Genomic DNA, 14,949 nt, shown 5'->3' with positions numbered 1-14,949 from the left:
TTCTCTAAAACAAAGTTCTGTTGGCACAAGGGGTGGGCCTTGGCCTTGGATGTAAGATGAATGTTCATGTAGTATCTTTTTTCCTCCCTCCCTTTCTCTCATTTCTCTACCATCAAGCTTAGCTGAACCCTATGGCCTGGAGTCATTCACAAGGACAAAATGTGCAGTAGGCACTTCTAGAAGAAGAAGGACTTTTTTCTGGATTGCTCTTATTTGTTCAAAATAATAAAGTCTTTTCCCTGTTTTTGCCTTCCCCAAAGCACACTACAAATTACTGCATACCTCCTAGTAGCATGTTCTGTGTTGCCTCAGTTTCTAAGTGTGATGCTTCTCATGGGCTATTTTTCCCTAGTCATTACCTCTACTTACTATTCTTACTTCTCCATCAAAACTTACCTGTCCTAATTTTCATTTTTTTATAGTTAGATTCTCCTTGCTGTCAAAGTGAAAATTAACTTAGTAAATAAATTCTTATTGATGGGACAATTGTTACAGGTTGTCCAATGGTTGAGAAGGTTATTTCTCCTTTCTGTCTTGGATAGTAATATCCAAAATAAGTTATATTAAACCATTTTAGCAATGCCCTCCTAGATATAGTACCCACTTCTTTATTTTGTAATTTAATGAAATAATCCTGGTGGTAAGAATTTGAGATCTGGTCTGAAATTTTACTAAAAAAACAATCAAGGGTATACCGAGGACTGAATATAAAAGTGCCAAGAATTATCTGATATTTCACAGGAACATCTTAAAGCACAAATAAAATAGAAATGCCTAGTTACAACATATGATGTCCTAAATCAATGCTATTCTTGGCCGAAATCCTTTCTTTTTCAGTAACAAACACAAGTTGGGTTTTGTAAAAATGTTATGGATAATATTCATAGGCTTTTGTCTTGCCAAATGAGAGTTCTCAGAGATAATTCATATCTTAGGGCACAGATACTCAAAGTGATATGTAGATTCCTGTGATAATCAATATTTGATAACATTTTTACTGTAGTGTCAGTGAGAAAAACAAAAGGAAAATGCTAAACACAGCTGTCACCGTTATTCCTTACAACTCATCTCAGAAACCCCTTTTCAATAAACTTAAAAAAAAAGTTGCCAAATAATGAAAACACATGCAAACACACACACACAAACACACACACATACACATACACATACAACTATATCTGAGATTATCAAGAGAAGCAAAAATAAATTTTAAAAAATTCAGGTGGCATTTTTTCCAAATTGTTGGAAATGCTGATTGGTACATGTAACAACATTAGTCAAAATAGAAATTCTCAGAATTTCTGTCAGCCACTCGATGAGTTCACTTTCCATGCATAACTGTGATTATGAACTGAAGTTTTAGTAAGTTATATTTTTATATGCAAAAATTATATTTGAATATTCTAAGAATTTACAAGCCTCTTATACAGCAGCTAAGAAAATATCATTCTAAATATTTTATTTAATTGGAATTGTAAACTTGGCTAACTAGTTTGCAGTAATTTTTTACTTCTTATTCAACACAGACTAAAGCAGAATGGAAGTAGATCCTAAACTGTCCATTTTCTATTTATGTGCAACATGTATTTCCTTTGTAATCCATTCAGTTTTGAAGACTCAATGAACAGATTTTGATATTATTTCACAGTTTAATGACATAAGTGAAATTGAGGACTGTAGTCTTCATCTGTAGGTTGATCATTTTCACTGCTCTCCCGGTGTTATGCTTGTCACTTGCCCACTTCTTGGATGTATGATTTTTTTCCCCCACCTCTGTTTATTGTCTGAGGAACTCTTTTACTGTATATTCCATTTATTCACCCCAATAAAGCTTTTGCTTTTATTAGAGGATGACAAGTTACCAAGATCTGTTTGAGCAGTAGGTGAATCACTGTGACATACCCCTTCACTCTATTTTCTCATGAAATATTTTTTTCCATTGAATCACAGAAACAGATGTTCTAACACCACCATGAAAAATCTTTCTTTATCATCTCATTTTGAAAGTAAACATTCAGTCTCTCATGCCCACAGAGAAAGGCACTGTGCCCAATTCATTTACCAGAAAGTTTATAAGAAAAATTTTGTGAATTTCCATTTTAACCTTTTGTTATACATGTTTAATAAAATACATTATTCCACACTTTAACTTTTTAGCTCCTGATTCTCCCCCTCAAGACTTCTCTGTAAAACAGTTGTCTGGTGTCATGGTGAAGTTGTCATGGCAACCACCTCTGGAGCCAAATGGAATTATCCTCTATTACACAGTTTATGTCTGGTAAGATATTTTTTTGGAAATAGTTCTGAGAACTAATATTAATCTGTAACATAATAGGAATGTAGTTTTTTTTTTTTAATTTCGGAATGTGATGCTACATTAGGAAACTGATTAATAATATGATAGTTAATACTCTTTTATTAAAAAATAAGTTTATAGAGGTCAAAGCACAGTCAAATAATATAACTTTTGTAACCAAAACAAAAAATGAATATATAATGTGCATAATTATACTACATTTCTGGTCTTAAAAGCCATTGAGTCATATCATCTTATGTGAATACAAGAATATATTTTTAAACTTTTCTAGAGTTTTATACAAGTACGCTCTCACTGTCTTCTTAAAAGAATTTCTTTGAGCAGAGGAATTTTAACTAAAATGTAGGATAAAGAGACATTTCTTAGAAGTCTTCTTGTTTAAAGTCAGTTTTCCATTGAAATGTAAGTGGTGTATTTTTTTTCTGATCACCTTTATCCCAAAAACCTATTTATGATTCAGTTGTGAAAAAGATGAAATTCTATAGTGCATATCGTGTCAATTAGCAACATGGTGATATCCTTCTTCAGAAAAACTCAGTAGATAAAAATCCTCACTTGGATTCTAATGTCAGCCCTCTTAAAAGGATGCACCAGTTATAGAATACATTTTCTAATGGATTTTAAATATTTTTGTGGAGCCCTGGGGGGGCAGTGGCTAAGACCTAACCAAAGGTCAGTAGTCCAAATCCACCAGCATCTCCTTGGAAACCCTATGGGACGGTTCTACTTTATAGGGTCACTATGAGTCGGAATTAACTCGACAGCAAAGTTTTTTTAAATATAGGCCATTCCTGACTTTTATACTCCTGACTTAGAAGGACTAGCATTGAGTGAGAGGCTATAATGTTTTACTCTACTCTTGTCTTTCATAAATTGTGGTTCCTCCTCCCTAATTCTCTTTTAAATCCTTTGCCTAGTGCTATTTAGGACTACAGGTCCTTGTGTTCTCCAGTGCCTGATTCTCAAAACTAGGCCATAGCAAATTTAAGAGTGACATAAATGATGCTAATGAGAAGGAAGTAGTAGGAAGAAGGTAATTATTACCCCTTGATTTCTCCCTTCCTTCCATGGTACTAATAGAGTACCTATACCCCTGAGAACAAGACACACATAAAACTGCTATCAAGGAGCTTGCATTCTAAAGGATAACTGGATCGATCATATAGCCATAAGCAAACAAATGAGGGAAAGCCAGGGAAAAATGGGCTTTTGATGGGATGCTCAGCAAAGCCCTCTCTGAAGATGCAGCATTTAGCTGAGGTCTGAGTGACAAGAAGGAGCTTCTTGTCATGTGATGATCTGTAGGGTGGAACTTTTCAGGATTTGGGGAACATTAACTGCAAAGTCTCTGTGGGGAAACACAGTTTTGAAGCCCAAAGAAAAGACAATGTTGCTGGGATTTCCAGCCCCATGTTGGGAGACCAATCTTACTCCTTCACATTGATCGTGTTTGTCTTCCTAGAGCCTCATGGTATTTTTAGCATAGTATGTAGCATACTTAGGAATATACACACGGTTAGATGGCATGCTGGTTTCCTAGGGCCGCAGTAATGAATTACCATAAATTGTACGGCTTAAAAATAAAAAACAAATTTATTTTCCTGTGGTTCTGGTGGCCAGAATCTGAAATCAAGGTGTCAGCAGGACCAACTTTTGGAGGCTCTGAGGGAGAATCTATTCCATAATTCTCTTCTAGCTTCTGGTGGTTGTAGACAGTCCTTTGGGTTCCTGGGTTTGTAGATGTACCACTCTAAGCTCTGTCTTTGTGTTCACGTTGCCTTTCCTGTGTCTTTATTTTACATTTCTGTCTCTTACACAAACACTTGTTATCGGAACTAGTGACCACCCTAATCCGGGATAATCTCATCTCAAAATCCTTACCTTAACCACATCTGCAAAGACATTTCTTCTAAGTAAGGTCATTCTGAAGTTCCTGGAGGACCTATCTTTTGAAAGGTACAATTCAACCCACTACAGATAGCATTCTATACAGGATGCTATTTACCTGATTGTTTTTTTTTCTTTCTGGGTATAATCTATTATAGTCAATAGAAGCCACTTACTTTAAGAATTATCTGTAATTCTAATTATCTGTTTTTAATTATGAAATTTATAAATGTAGCAGCATTCATTGAGAGTAAGTAATGGCACTTATATACATTATACACCTCTTAGGTTAAGACTATAGCAAGGCTGGAATTTTATATTCAACAATTCAGATGTAGTATAAAGCATGAACTTTTATTTTCTGTATTTGGTTCTTTGTTGCTTTGGAATCCCCATTTGCAAAAAGGTGGGGATTGTGAGAATACTGATTCAAGGTAATTTATTCTTTTCTCAGTATTTCTGGGGCTTGTTTGAATCTCTTTTTGGTAAATATTTAATCATTTCAAAGTTCAGCTCCCCAATAGTGGTGTTTTTCTCCTCTTTCAAGGCGTGTCCCTTCCCTATTCTACTTCTAGGTGTAGAAGGTGGCTTCTAGGTACAAGAGAATCCCCATAAGAGTGAGGTGAGGCAGTCTCAAGTCTGGGATATTGTGGCTAATCCAGCCTAGCTTCTTGGGGAATGATTCTGGCACCAATCTGCTGTCATAGCTTCCAGTTTCAGGTTCTTATGTTCTGTTTCATCCTTGATCCAACTCCAGAGCTTATTCTAATGCTGTGGTTCTTTTAGTGTGTTTGTCTCAACCTCCAGGTAGCAGATGCTCTCAGGTGTTTTCTCTGCACTACTCTGTAGTATGAAGGTTTTGAGAAGATGACTTCCACAACCTTGTCTCAGCTCTAATGGGCCCATTAGAGGAGTCTGTAGGCCTTGCTGGACATGGTCTCATACTTAACACAAAGGGTTTCTAAGAGTCCCAAGAAGGAACAAGCCCTTTTGTACTGGAATTTTTCTCTCAAACCTATCAGGTTATTTCTACCAATCTATCCTCACCCTAGAGTCCCAGGATATACTAGTCTGACTGCTTTGCCCTTTTCCTTCTCTCGCTTTTTCTTAATAGTGCAAAGTCTTTGTCTTGACTAGTAGAAACTGCCTTTAATTCATACACTCCTTCCTGTCTTCACTATGACTTATTATAAAGCTTTATTACCTGAAATCATTCAGGATTGACTCTTGATGTGTAAAGGGAGTACAGAACACACTTTTCTCTCAACAAAACTTGTCATTATTTTATACACACACACGCACACACACAGAGATACATGCTATCTGTTTCGAGTATTTTTTTTTTGTTGTTCACTGCTGTATCTAGAGTAGAAAACTACCTGGCACATAATTGAAATTTAATTAATATTTGTTGAATAAATAAATGGATGAAGAATATATTTTAAGAGTTAAAAACTTCATATTGACTTCTTTGTATATTTCTCATAAAAGCAGTAATGCTTTTTCAGGCAATGGAAACCTCTGGCTGAATAGGGTAAAATCAAATAAAGAAAGAACAAAAATGGCAAAACACCTTTCCCCTTCTGTTTCAAGAATATTACCTAAGATACATATACATGTGTGTATACCCACATATATACACAAATCAAAAAAAACAAAACAAAACTTGCCGTTGATTCGATTGCAACTCACAGAGACCCTGGAGGACAGAGTAGAACTGCCTCATGGAGTTTCCAAGGAGCAGCTGGTGGATTCAAACTGCTGACCTTTTGATTAGCAGCCATAGCACTTAACCACTATGCCACCAGGGTTTCCACATATATACATATGTACATATAGGATAAAGTGGGAAGTATATATACACAAAAACACCAAACCCAGTGTTGTGGAGTCAATTCTGACTCATAGTGACCCTATAGATTTCAAAATTAATTTTCACCATCTTTTTATTAAGACAGCATTGGAAGCATTAGCTAGGGTAGCTAAGGGAATGGTCATAATTCTCAGTTCTTTCAAAATTACTAATGCTTTTTGAGGACTCTTGCCATAATCAATTTTATTAACGGGGTGGAAGGAGGGTATAATAATGTTTGGTTTGGTTTCGATTCAGAAAGTTTGAATCCTGGCTTTGCCACTTATTATCTCTGCGGTCCCCTTAAAATGCTGCATGGATTGTGATTATTATTATTAGCCACATCTTCATTTCAAAGGTCCATACCTCTCTTAAAATTCTCATTTTGTATTATTTTGGTCGTCCAGTAATTATTAAATTTGTATAAAAACAAATTTTGTGGATTTTGGTCTTCTCAGTATGTCTTCAAAATGCAGGCCACCTATTATATTTATTATACTTGGATGACATTTCTCTTTATCATGAATTTTTTTTTTTTTAATAGCTCATGAAGGTCAATGTGTAATCATTTTGTATCCAATACTGTGTGAGTCACATTTGGCTTGTGGATAGTGTGCAGAAATCAGCTTTAATCTATTGTATTTTAAAATGATTTTTCCTTCTGAAATATATTTTAGAAAATGACTTTTTGTCATCTATCAAGACGGTAAAGTAGCATTTTTTTCCTTGGTTACATTGATGGATTATACTTATATGATTTCAAATAATATACAATCTTTTCATTCTGAAGGCAGCCACCATTTAATAAGTGGTGTCTGTTGGGGCCTGACAAGCTCTTTTTTTTTAATATGTTGTCAAGTTGAGGAAGTGGTGTCCTAGTAGACTGATGTAAAGCTTATTTATTTACTGTAGTGTTGAATTCAACTTGTAGTTGTTTAGCAGTTTTGCTCCTCTATGTGTTAGTAACCTTTAACAGCAGTTTTCTTTTTTGTTTGTCAAGCTTCTATGTGAATGACCAAACATTATTTTAATGTTTGTCCCAAACACTCAGGAGCCCTGATGGCACAGGAGTTAACACCGGGCTGCTAACCAGAAGGTCAGCAGTTCGAACCCATCAGCTGCTCCGTGGGAGACAGATATGGCAGTCTGCTTTGGTAAAGGTTTGGCCTTGGAAATCCTTTGGGACAGTTTTACTCTGTCCTATGAGGTCACTAAGAGTCAGAATCGACCTGTATACTCTAGTTAAAAGACTGTCGATTGAAAGCGATGCTAAAAATTCTGGCATATATGAATATTGACTTTTTAAGTATTGCTCCATTGTCTTAAGAGTAATAAATGAAAAGTATTTCTGAGTCAGTCAGTCTGACAAGCACTTATTAAACTCTGTGGGGAGATTCAAAATACATAGAACTTTAAAAAGATCGTAGATTGATAGGAGCTGAAATATGCACATGTAAAATAATTTAAGAATGCTGACTGAGCAAAATATTAGAAAGTCAAAGCAATTCCAGTGCAGCCCTTTATTAAATGTCATTGGTCAAACAATTTCCCTATAACACAAAAGCTTACTTTTGGGAAAAGCCTTTCATATGCTAAAAATTACGTTTAGTCCTGTTTCTTGCATTTTATAAAAGATTTTGACAGTATTAAAAACAACCCAGTAGTTACCAAAACCAAACCCACTGCCACTGAGTTGATTCTGACTCATAGTGACCCTGTAGGAGAGTAGAACTGCCTCATAGGGTTTCCAAGGCCATAATCTTAATGGAAGCAGATGGCCACATCATCCTCCAATGTAGCGGCTGGTGGGTTTGAACTTCTGACTTTTCGGTTAGCAGATGAGCGCTTAACTGCTGCTTCACCAGGGCTCCTTACCAAATGGTTAGAGCATACAAAATATACTCACCCTGCGCTTATTGAAATGGTTAAGTTCCAGGGACCAGGTAGTTATGCAAAAATTGTCATTATGTGAAAATAATGATGACCACATCAAATCCCCAAATGGAAGATAACTACATCATTACATAACTGCCAAACTACATCATTACATAACTGCCAAACCACTGAGAATCATGGCCCAGCCAAGTTAACACATAACCTTAACCATCACAGTGAGAGTTACTCTTGCCTTGCACTATGGTGTTTTATTACTACCAGATGTATGTTGTTAATGTGAAAAGTCAGATAGTAGATTTTTTACTATTGCTGTAAATGCGAAATGTTGGATAATGAAATACTGTATAAGTGAGGAGTAGGGGTAGATCAATAATCAGAACAGTATGAAGGCCATTCAGGATTCCTGAATTTACCTTCCATTTTGGGATGAAGGTGGTGAAGATAGACTGATGAGTCCAGAGAGCATCTCATAGAGGCAGTAACTGAAGCCTTGGAGGCAGCATGAATGAATTTTTTCAAGAGGTTGATAAGTGACGTTGTAGAAATAGAATATTAAGACCAGGTTGGGGTAATGAGAGAAACAAATAGATGGAGTGTGTATTATTTTCCTGTGACTGTTGTAACAGAGTACAACAAACTGTGTGGCTTTAAACAACAGAAATGTATTGCCTCACAGTTCTGGAAGCTAGTACTTTGAATGCAGGTTGTCACCAAACCACATATTCTCAAAGGCTGTAAGGAGAGATCCTCTCTCATTTCTCTCGGTTTTTTGATAGACCCAAGTGTTCTGTGTCATGTAGATGCACCTTCACATGGCCATCTTTCCTCTGTCTCTTCTTGTCTCTTCTCTTTTATGATACCATCATAATTGGATTTCCCCTACCTTTATCTATCAGTTTGGAAACCCTGGTGGTGTAGTGGTTAAGTGCTACGGCTGCTAACCAAAAGGTCGGCAGTTTGAACCCACCAAGCGCTCCTTGGAAACTCTATGGGGGCAGTTCTACTCTGTCCTATAGGGTCACTATGAGTCAGAATCGACTCGAGGGCACTGGGTTTGGTTTTTGGCTTTTATCTGTCAGTTTGTCACAATGTTGTGGCTTGTATGTTGCTATGATGTTGGAAGCAATGCCATGGGTATTTCAAATATCAGCAGGGTCGACCTGTCATGATGGACAGGTTTTAGTGGAGCTTCTAGACTAAGGCAGAGGAGGAAGAAAGGCCTGGCAATCCATTTCTGAAAACTGTTGTTGTTAGGTGCTATTGAATCAGTTCCAGTTCATACTGACCCTGTGTACAACAAAATGAAACACTGCCAGCCTTGCGCCATCTTCACAATCATTGCTAAGTTTGAGCCCATTGTTGAAGCCACTGTGTCAATCTATCTTGTTAAGGTCTTCCTCTTTTTCACTGACCTTCTACTTTACCAAGCATGATGTGATGGTTAAGAATGTGTGTCAACTTGGCTGGGCCATGATTCTCAGTGTTTTGGCAGTTGTATAATCTCATGATCAGTTCCCTGTTGAAATTTGATATATGATCACCCCCATGGTGGAATCTGCAGAGTGGTACCAGTGGGAGTGGTGCCTGTGGTGGCTCACTGCCCCCTCAACCTTCATCTCTCCATCCTCTGCTGCCTCCTTCCTTCCTGCTCACCTTGCCGAGGCTTTTGGCTGGTTCTGGATCCTGCAGCCGCCTCTTGTTCATCAGACCTCCGGTTCTTGGGGCTTCAGCTAGCAGCTTACCTGCTCATCTTGAAATTAGTTGATCTTCACAGCCTTTGAGCAAGAGTCCTGCTCTCCAACTTGCAGAACTTGGGTTCACCAGACCCTGGAGCTACATGAATCAGGAGAAGCCTTGTGGTCTTGCTTGCCAATTCATCAACTTTCATAGCCTGTGAGCACCTGCTATCTGACCTGCTGGCCTTGGGTTCACCAGCCCTTGCAGCTACATGACGTAGGAGAAACCTCTATCCTGATCCATGGACTTGAGACGTTCCAGCCTCTAAAATCGTGTGAGCTGTTTCCTAGATATAAATCTCTCTATCTCTCTCTACACTCTTTACTGGTTTTGCTTCTATAGAGAACCCAGCCTAAGACACATGATGTCTTTCTCCAGGGACTGGCCCCATCTGATAACATGTTCAAAGTACATGAAACAAAATCTCACCATCCTTGCTTCTAAGAAGTATGCTGGCTGTTTTCATTCCAAGACAGATCTGTTTTTTCTTCTGTAAGTTCATGGTATATTCAGTATTCTTTGCCAGGACTACAATTTAAATTCATCAGTTTTTCTCTAATCTTCCTTCTTCATTGTCCAGCTTTTACATGCATATAAGGTGACTGAAAATACCATGGCATGGGTCAGGTGCACTTTAGTCCTCAAGGTGACATTTTGGCTTTTTAATACTTGTAAAGTTTTTTTTGCAGCAGATTTGCATAAAGCAACATGTCATTTGATTTCTTGACTGCTGCTTCAGTGGATGTTGATCCTGGTTGCATGTAAAATGAAATCCTTGATAATTTCAATATTCTCTCCATTTAGCATGGTATTGCTTATTAGTTCAGTTGTGAGAATTTTTATTTTCTTTATGTTGAGGTGTAGTCCATACTGAAGGCTATAGTCTTTGATCTTCATCAGTAAGTGCTTCAAGTCCTCTTCACTTTAAGCAAGCAAGGTTGTGTCATCTGCATATCACAGGTTGTTAATGATTCTTCTTCCAATCCTGATGTCACATTCTTCTTCATCTAGTCCAGCTTCTCAGATTATTTGCTCAGCATGCAGATTATATAATTATGGTAAAAGGATGCAACCCTGACACACACCTTCCCTGATCTTAAACCATGCACTATTTACTCGTTCTATCCGAACAACTGCCTCTTAGTCTATGTACAGGTTCCTCATGAGCACAATTAAGTGTTCTGGAATTTCCATTCATTGCAGTGTTATCCACAATTTGTTAAGATCCACACAGTCAAATGTCTTAGCATAGTCAATAAAACACAGGTAGATTTTTTCTGGTATTCTCTGCTTTCAGCCAGGACCTATCTGACATCAGCAATTATATCGTTTATTTGATGTCCTCTTCTGAATCCAACTTGATTCATGGCAGTTTCCTGTCAATGTACTGCTGCAACCTTTTTGGAATTATCTTCAGCATAATTTTACTTGTATGTGATATTAATGATATTGTTCAACAATTTCTGCATTCTGTTGGATCACTTTTTTTTGGGATATGCCCGTATATGAATTTCTTCCAGTTGGTTGGCCAGCTAGCTGTCTTCCAAATTCTTGGCATAGATGAGTGAGCATTTCTAGAGCTACACCCATTTGTTGAAACATCTCAATTGATTGTCTGTCAATTCCTGAAGCCTTGTTTTTCCCCAGTGCCTTCAGTGCAGCTTGGACTTCAGTACCATTGGTTCTTGATCATATGCTACCTCCTAAAATGGTTGACCGTTGCTCACTTCTTTTTGGTACAGCGACTCTGTGTATTCCTTCCATCTTTTGACGCTTCATGCGTTGTTCAGTTTTCGCCCATAGGATCCCTCAGTATTGAAACTTGAGGCTTGAATTTTTTCTTCAGTCTTTTCAGCTTGAGTAATACTAAGCATATTCCTTCCTTTTGGTTTTCTTACTCCAGCTCTTTGCACATTTCATTATACTTTGTATTCTCAAGCTGTCCTTTGAAACCTGTTCAGCTCTTTTACTTCATTTCTTCCATTCACTTTAGCTACTCTATGTTCAACAGCAAGTTTCAGAGTCTCTTCTGATGTCTATGTCTATCTTTTTTCTCTTCTGTCTTTTTAATGACCTTTTGCTTTCTTCATATATGATGTCTTTGCTGTTATCCCACAACTCGTCTGTTTTTCGGTCATTAGTGTTCCATGTGTGAAATCTATTCTTTTTTTTTAATATAATTTTTATTGTGCTTTAAGTGAAGGTTTACAAATCAAGTCAGTCTCTCACATAAAAACTTACATACACCTTGCTACATACTCCCAATTACTCTCCCCCTAATGAGACAGCATGCTCTCTCCCTCTACTCTCTCTTTTCATGTCCATTTCACCAGCTTCTAACCCCCACTACCCTCTCATCTACCCTCCAGGCAGGAGGTAACCAACATAGTCTCAAGTGTCCACCTGATCCAAGAAGCTCACTCCTCACCAGCATCCCTCTCCAACACATTGTCCAGTCCAATCCACATCTGAAGATTTGGCTTTGGGAATGGTTCCTATCCTGGGCCAACAAAAGGTCTGGGGGCCATGATCACCGGGGTCCTTCCAGTCTCAGTCAGACCATTAAGTCTGGTCTTTTTATGAGAATTTGGGGTGTGGATCCCACTGTTCTCCTGCTCCCTCATGGTTTCTCTGTTGTGACCCTTGTCAGGGCAGTCATCGGTTGTAGCTGGGCACCATCAAGTTCTTCTGGTCTCAGGATGATGTCATCTCTGGTTCCTGTGGCTGTTTCTGTCTCTTGGGCTTGTAATTACCTTGTGTCCTTGGTGTTCTTCATTCTCCTTTGCTCCAGGTGGGTTGAGACCAATTGATGCATCTTAGATGGCTGCTTGCTAGCATTTAAGACCCCAGATGCCACTCTTCAAAGTGGGATGCAGAATGTTTTCTTAACAGATTTTATTATGCCAATTGACTTAGATGTCCCCTGAAACCATGGTCCCCTGACCCCTGCCCCTGCTACATTGGCCTTCGAAGCATTCAGTTTATTCAGGAAACTTCTTTGCTTTTGGTTTAGTCCAGTTGTGCTGACCTCCCCTGTATTGTGTGTTGTCTTTCCCTTGACCTAAAGTAGTTCTTATCTACCATCTAATCAGTGAATACCCCTCTCCCACCCTCCTTCCCTCCCTTCTCTTGTAACCACAAAAGAATGTTTGCTTCTCAGTTTAAACTATTTCTGCAGTTCTAATAATAGTGGTCTTATAAAATATTTGTCCTTTTGCAACTAATTTCACTCAGCATAATGCCTTCCAGGTTCCTCCATGTTATGAAATGTTTCACAGATTTCTCACTGTTCTTTATCAATGCGTAGTATTCCATTGTGTGAATATACCATAATTTATTTTCTCATTCATCCGTTGATGGGCATCTTGGTTGCTTCCATCTTTTTGCTATTGTAAACAGTTTAAACAGTGCTGCAGTAAACATGGGTGTGCATATATCTGTTCGTGTAAAGGCTCTTATTTCTCTAGGATATATTCCGAGGAGTGGGATTGCTGCATCATTTGGTAGTTCTATTTCTAGCTTTTTAAGGAAGCGCCAAATCGGTTTCCAAAGTGGTTGTACCATTTGACATTCCCACCAGCAGTGTATAAGTGTTCCAATCTCTCCACAGCCTCTCCAACATTTATTATTTTGTGTTTTTGGATTAATGCCAGCCTTGTTGGAGTGAGATGAAATCTCATTGTAGTTTTAATTTGCGTTTCTCTAATGGCTAATGATCATGAACATTTCCTCATGTATCTGTTAGCTACCTGAATGTCTTCTTCAGTGAAGAGTCTATTCATATCTTTTGCCCATTTTTTAATTGGGTTATTTGTCTTTTTGCAGTTGAGTTTTTGCAGTATCATGTAGATTTTAGAGATCAGACACTGATCAGTAATGTCACAGCTAAAAACTTTTTCCCAGTCTGTAGGTAATCTTTTTAGTCTTTTGGTGAAGTCTTTGGGTGAGCATAGGTGTTTGATTTTTAGGAGCTCCCAGTTATCTAGTTTTTCTTCTGTGTTCTTAATAATGTTTTATATACTGTTTATGCCATATATTAGGCTCCTAACATTGTCCCTATTTTTTCTTCCATGATCTTTATCATTTTAGATTTTATATTTAGGTCTTTGATCCATTTTGAGCTTGTTTTTGTGCATGGAGTGAGGTATGGGTCTTCTTTCATTTTTTTTGCAGATGGATATCCAGTTCTGCAGCATGATTTGTCAAAAAGACTGTCTTTTCCCCCATTTAACTGTTTTGGGTCCTTTGTCAAATATCAACTGCTCATATGTGGATGGATTTATATCTGGATTCTCAATTCTGTTCCATTGGTCTATGTATCTGTTGTACCAGTACTAGGTTGTTTTGACTACTTTGGCGGTATAATAGGTTCTAAAATCAGGTAAAGTAGGGACTCCCACTTTATTCTTCTTTTTCCCTAATGCCTTATTTTTTCGAGGCCTCTTTTCCTTCCTTATGAAGCTGGTGATTTGTTTCTTCATCTCATTAAAGAATGTTGTTGGGATTTGGATTGGAATTGCATTAAATACATAGATCGCTTTTGGTAGAATAGACATTTTTATAATGTTAAGTCTTCCTATCCATGAGCAAGGTATATTTTTCCACTTACGTAAGACTCTCTTGGTTTCTTGCGGAAGTGTAGTGTATGTTTTCTTTGTATAAGTCTTCTACATCTCCGTAAGATTTATTCCTGAGTATTTTATCTTCTTGGGGGCTAATGTAAATGGCATTGATCTGGTGATTTCCTCTTCATGTCATCTGCAAATAGAGATACTTTTACTTCTTCCTTGCCAATCTGGATGCCCTTTGTTTCTTTATCTAGGCTAATTACTCTGGCTAGGACCTCCAACACAATGTTGAATAAGAGCAGTGATAAAGGGCATCCTTGTCTGGTTCCCGATCTCAATGGCAATGCTTTCAGGCTCTCCCCATTTAGGGTGATGTTGGCTGTTGGCTTTGTATAAATACCCTTTGTTATGTTGAGGAATTTTCCTTCTATTCCTATTTTGCTGAGAGTTTTTATCATGAATGGGTGTTGAACTTTGTCAAATGCCTTTTCTACATCAATTGCTAACATCTTGTGATTCTTATCTTTTATTTGTATGGTAGATTACATTGATTGTTTTTCTAATGTTGAACCATCCCTGCATACCTGGTATGAATCCCACTTGGTCATGGTGAATTATTTTTTTGATATGTTGTTGAATTCTATTGGCTAGAATTTTGTTGAGGATTTTTACATCTACATTCATGAGGGATA

The 14,949-nt window shown here is 37.6% G+C and overlaps 1 protein-coding gene across 1 annotated transcript in view; it reads left to right on the top strand.

Moving 5' to 3' along the window:
* Window positions 1-14,949, top strand: part of PTPRQ (protein tyrosine phosphatase receptor type Q) — a 253,770-nt gene that overhangs the window by 59,911 nt on the left and 178,910 nt on the right. The window contains 1 exon segment of the mRNA XM_003405222.4: window positions 2,158-2,278. Within this exon segment, the coding sequence (XP_003405270.2) occupies window positions 2,158-2,278 (121 nt within the window).

This window comes from Loxodonta africana, chromosome 4 (genome assembly GCF_030014295.1).
Source record: "Loxodonta africana isolate mLoxAfr1 chromosome 4, mLoxAfr1.hap2, whole genome shotgun sequence".
Taxonomy (NCBI): Eukaryota; Metazoa; Chordata; class Mammalia; order Proboscidea; family Elephantidae; genus Loxodonta; species Loxodonta africana.
This window is presented reverse-complemented; position numbering and strand designations above follow the sequence as displayed.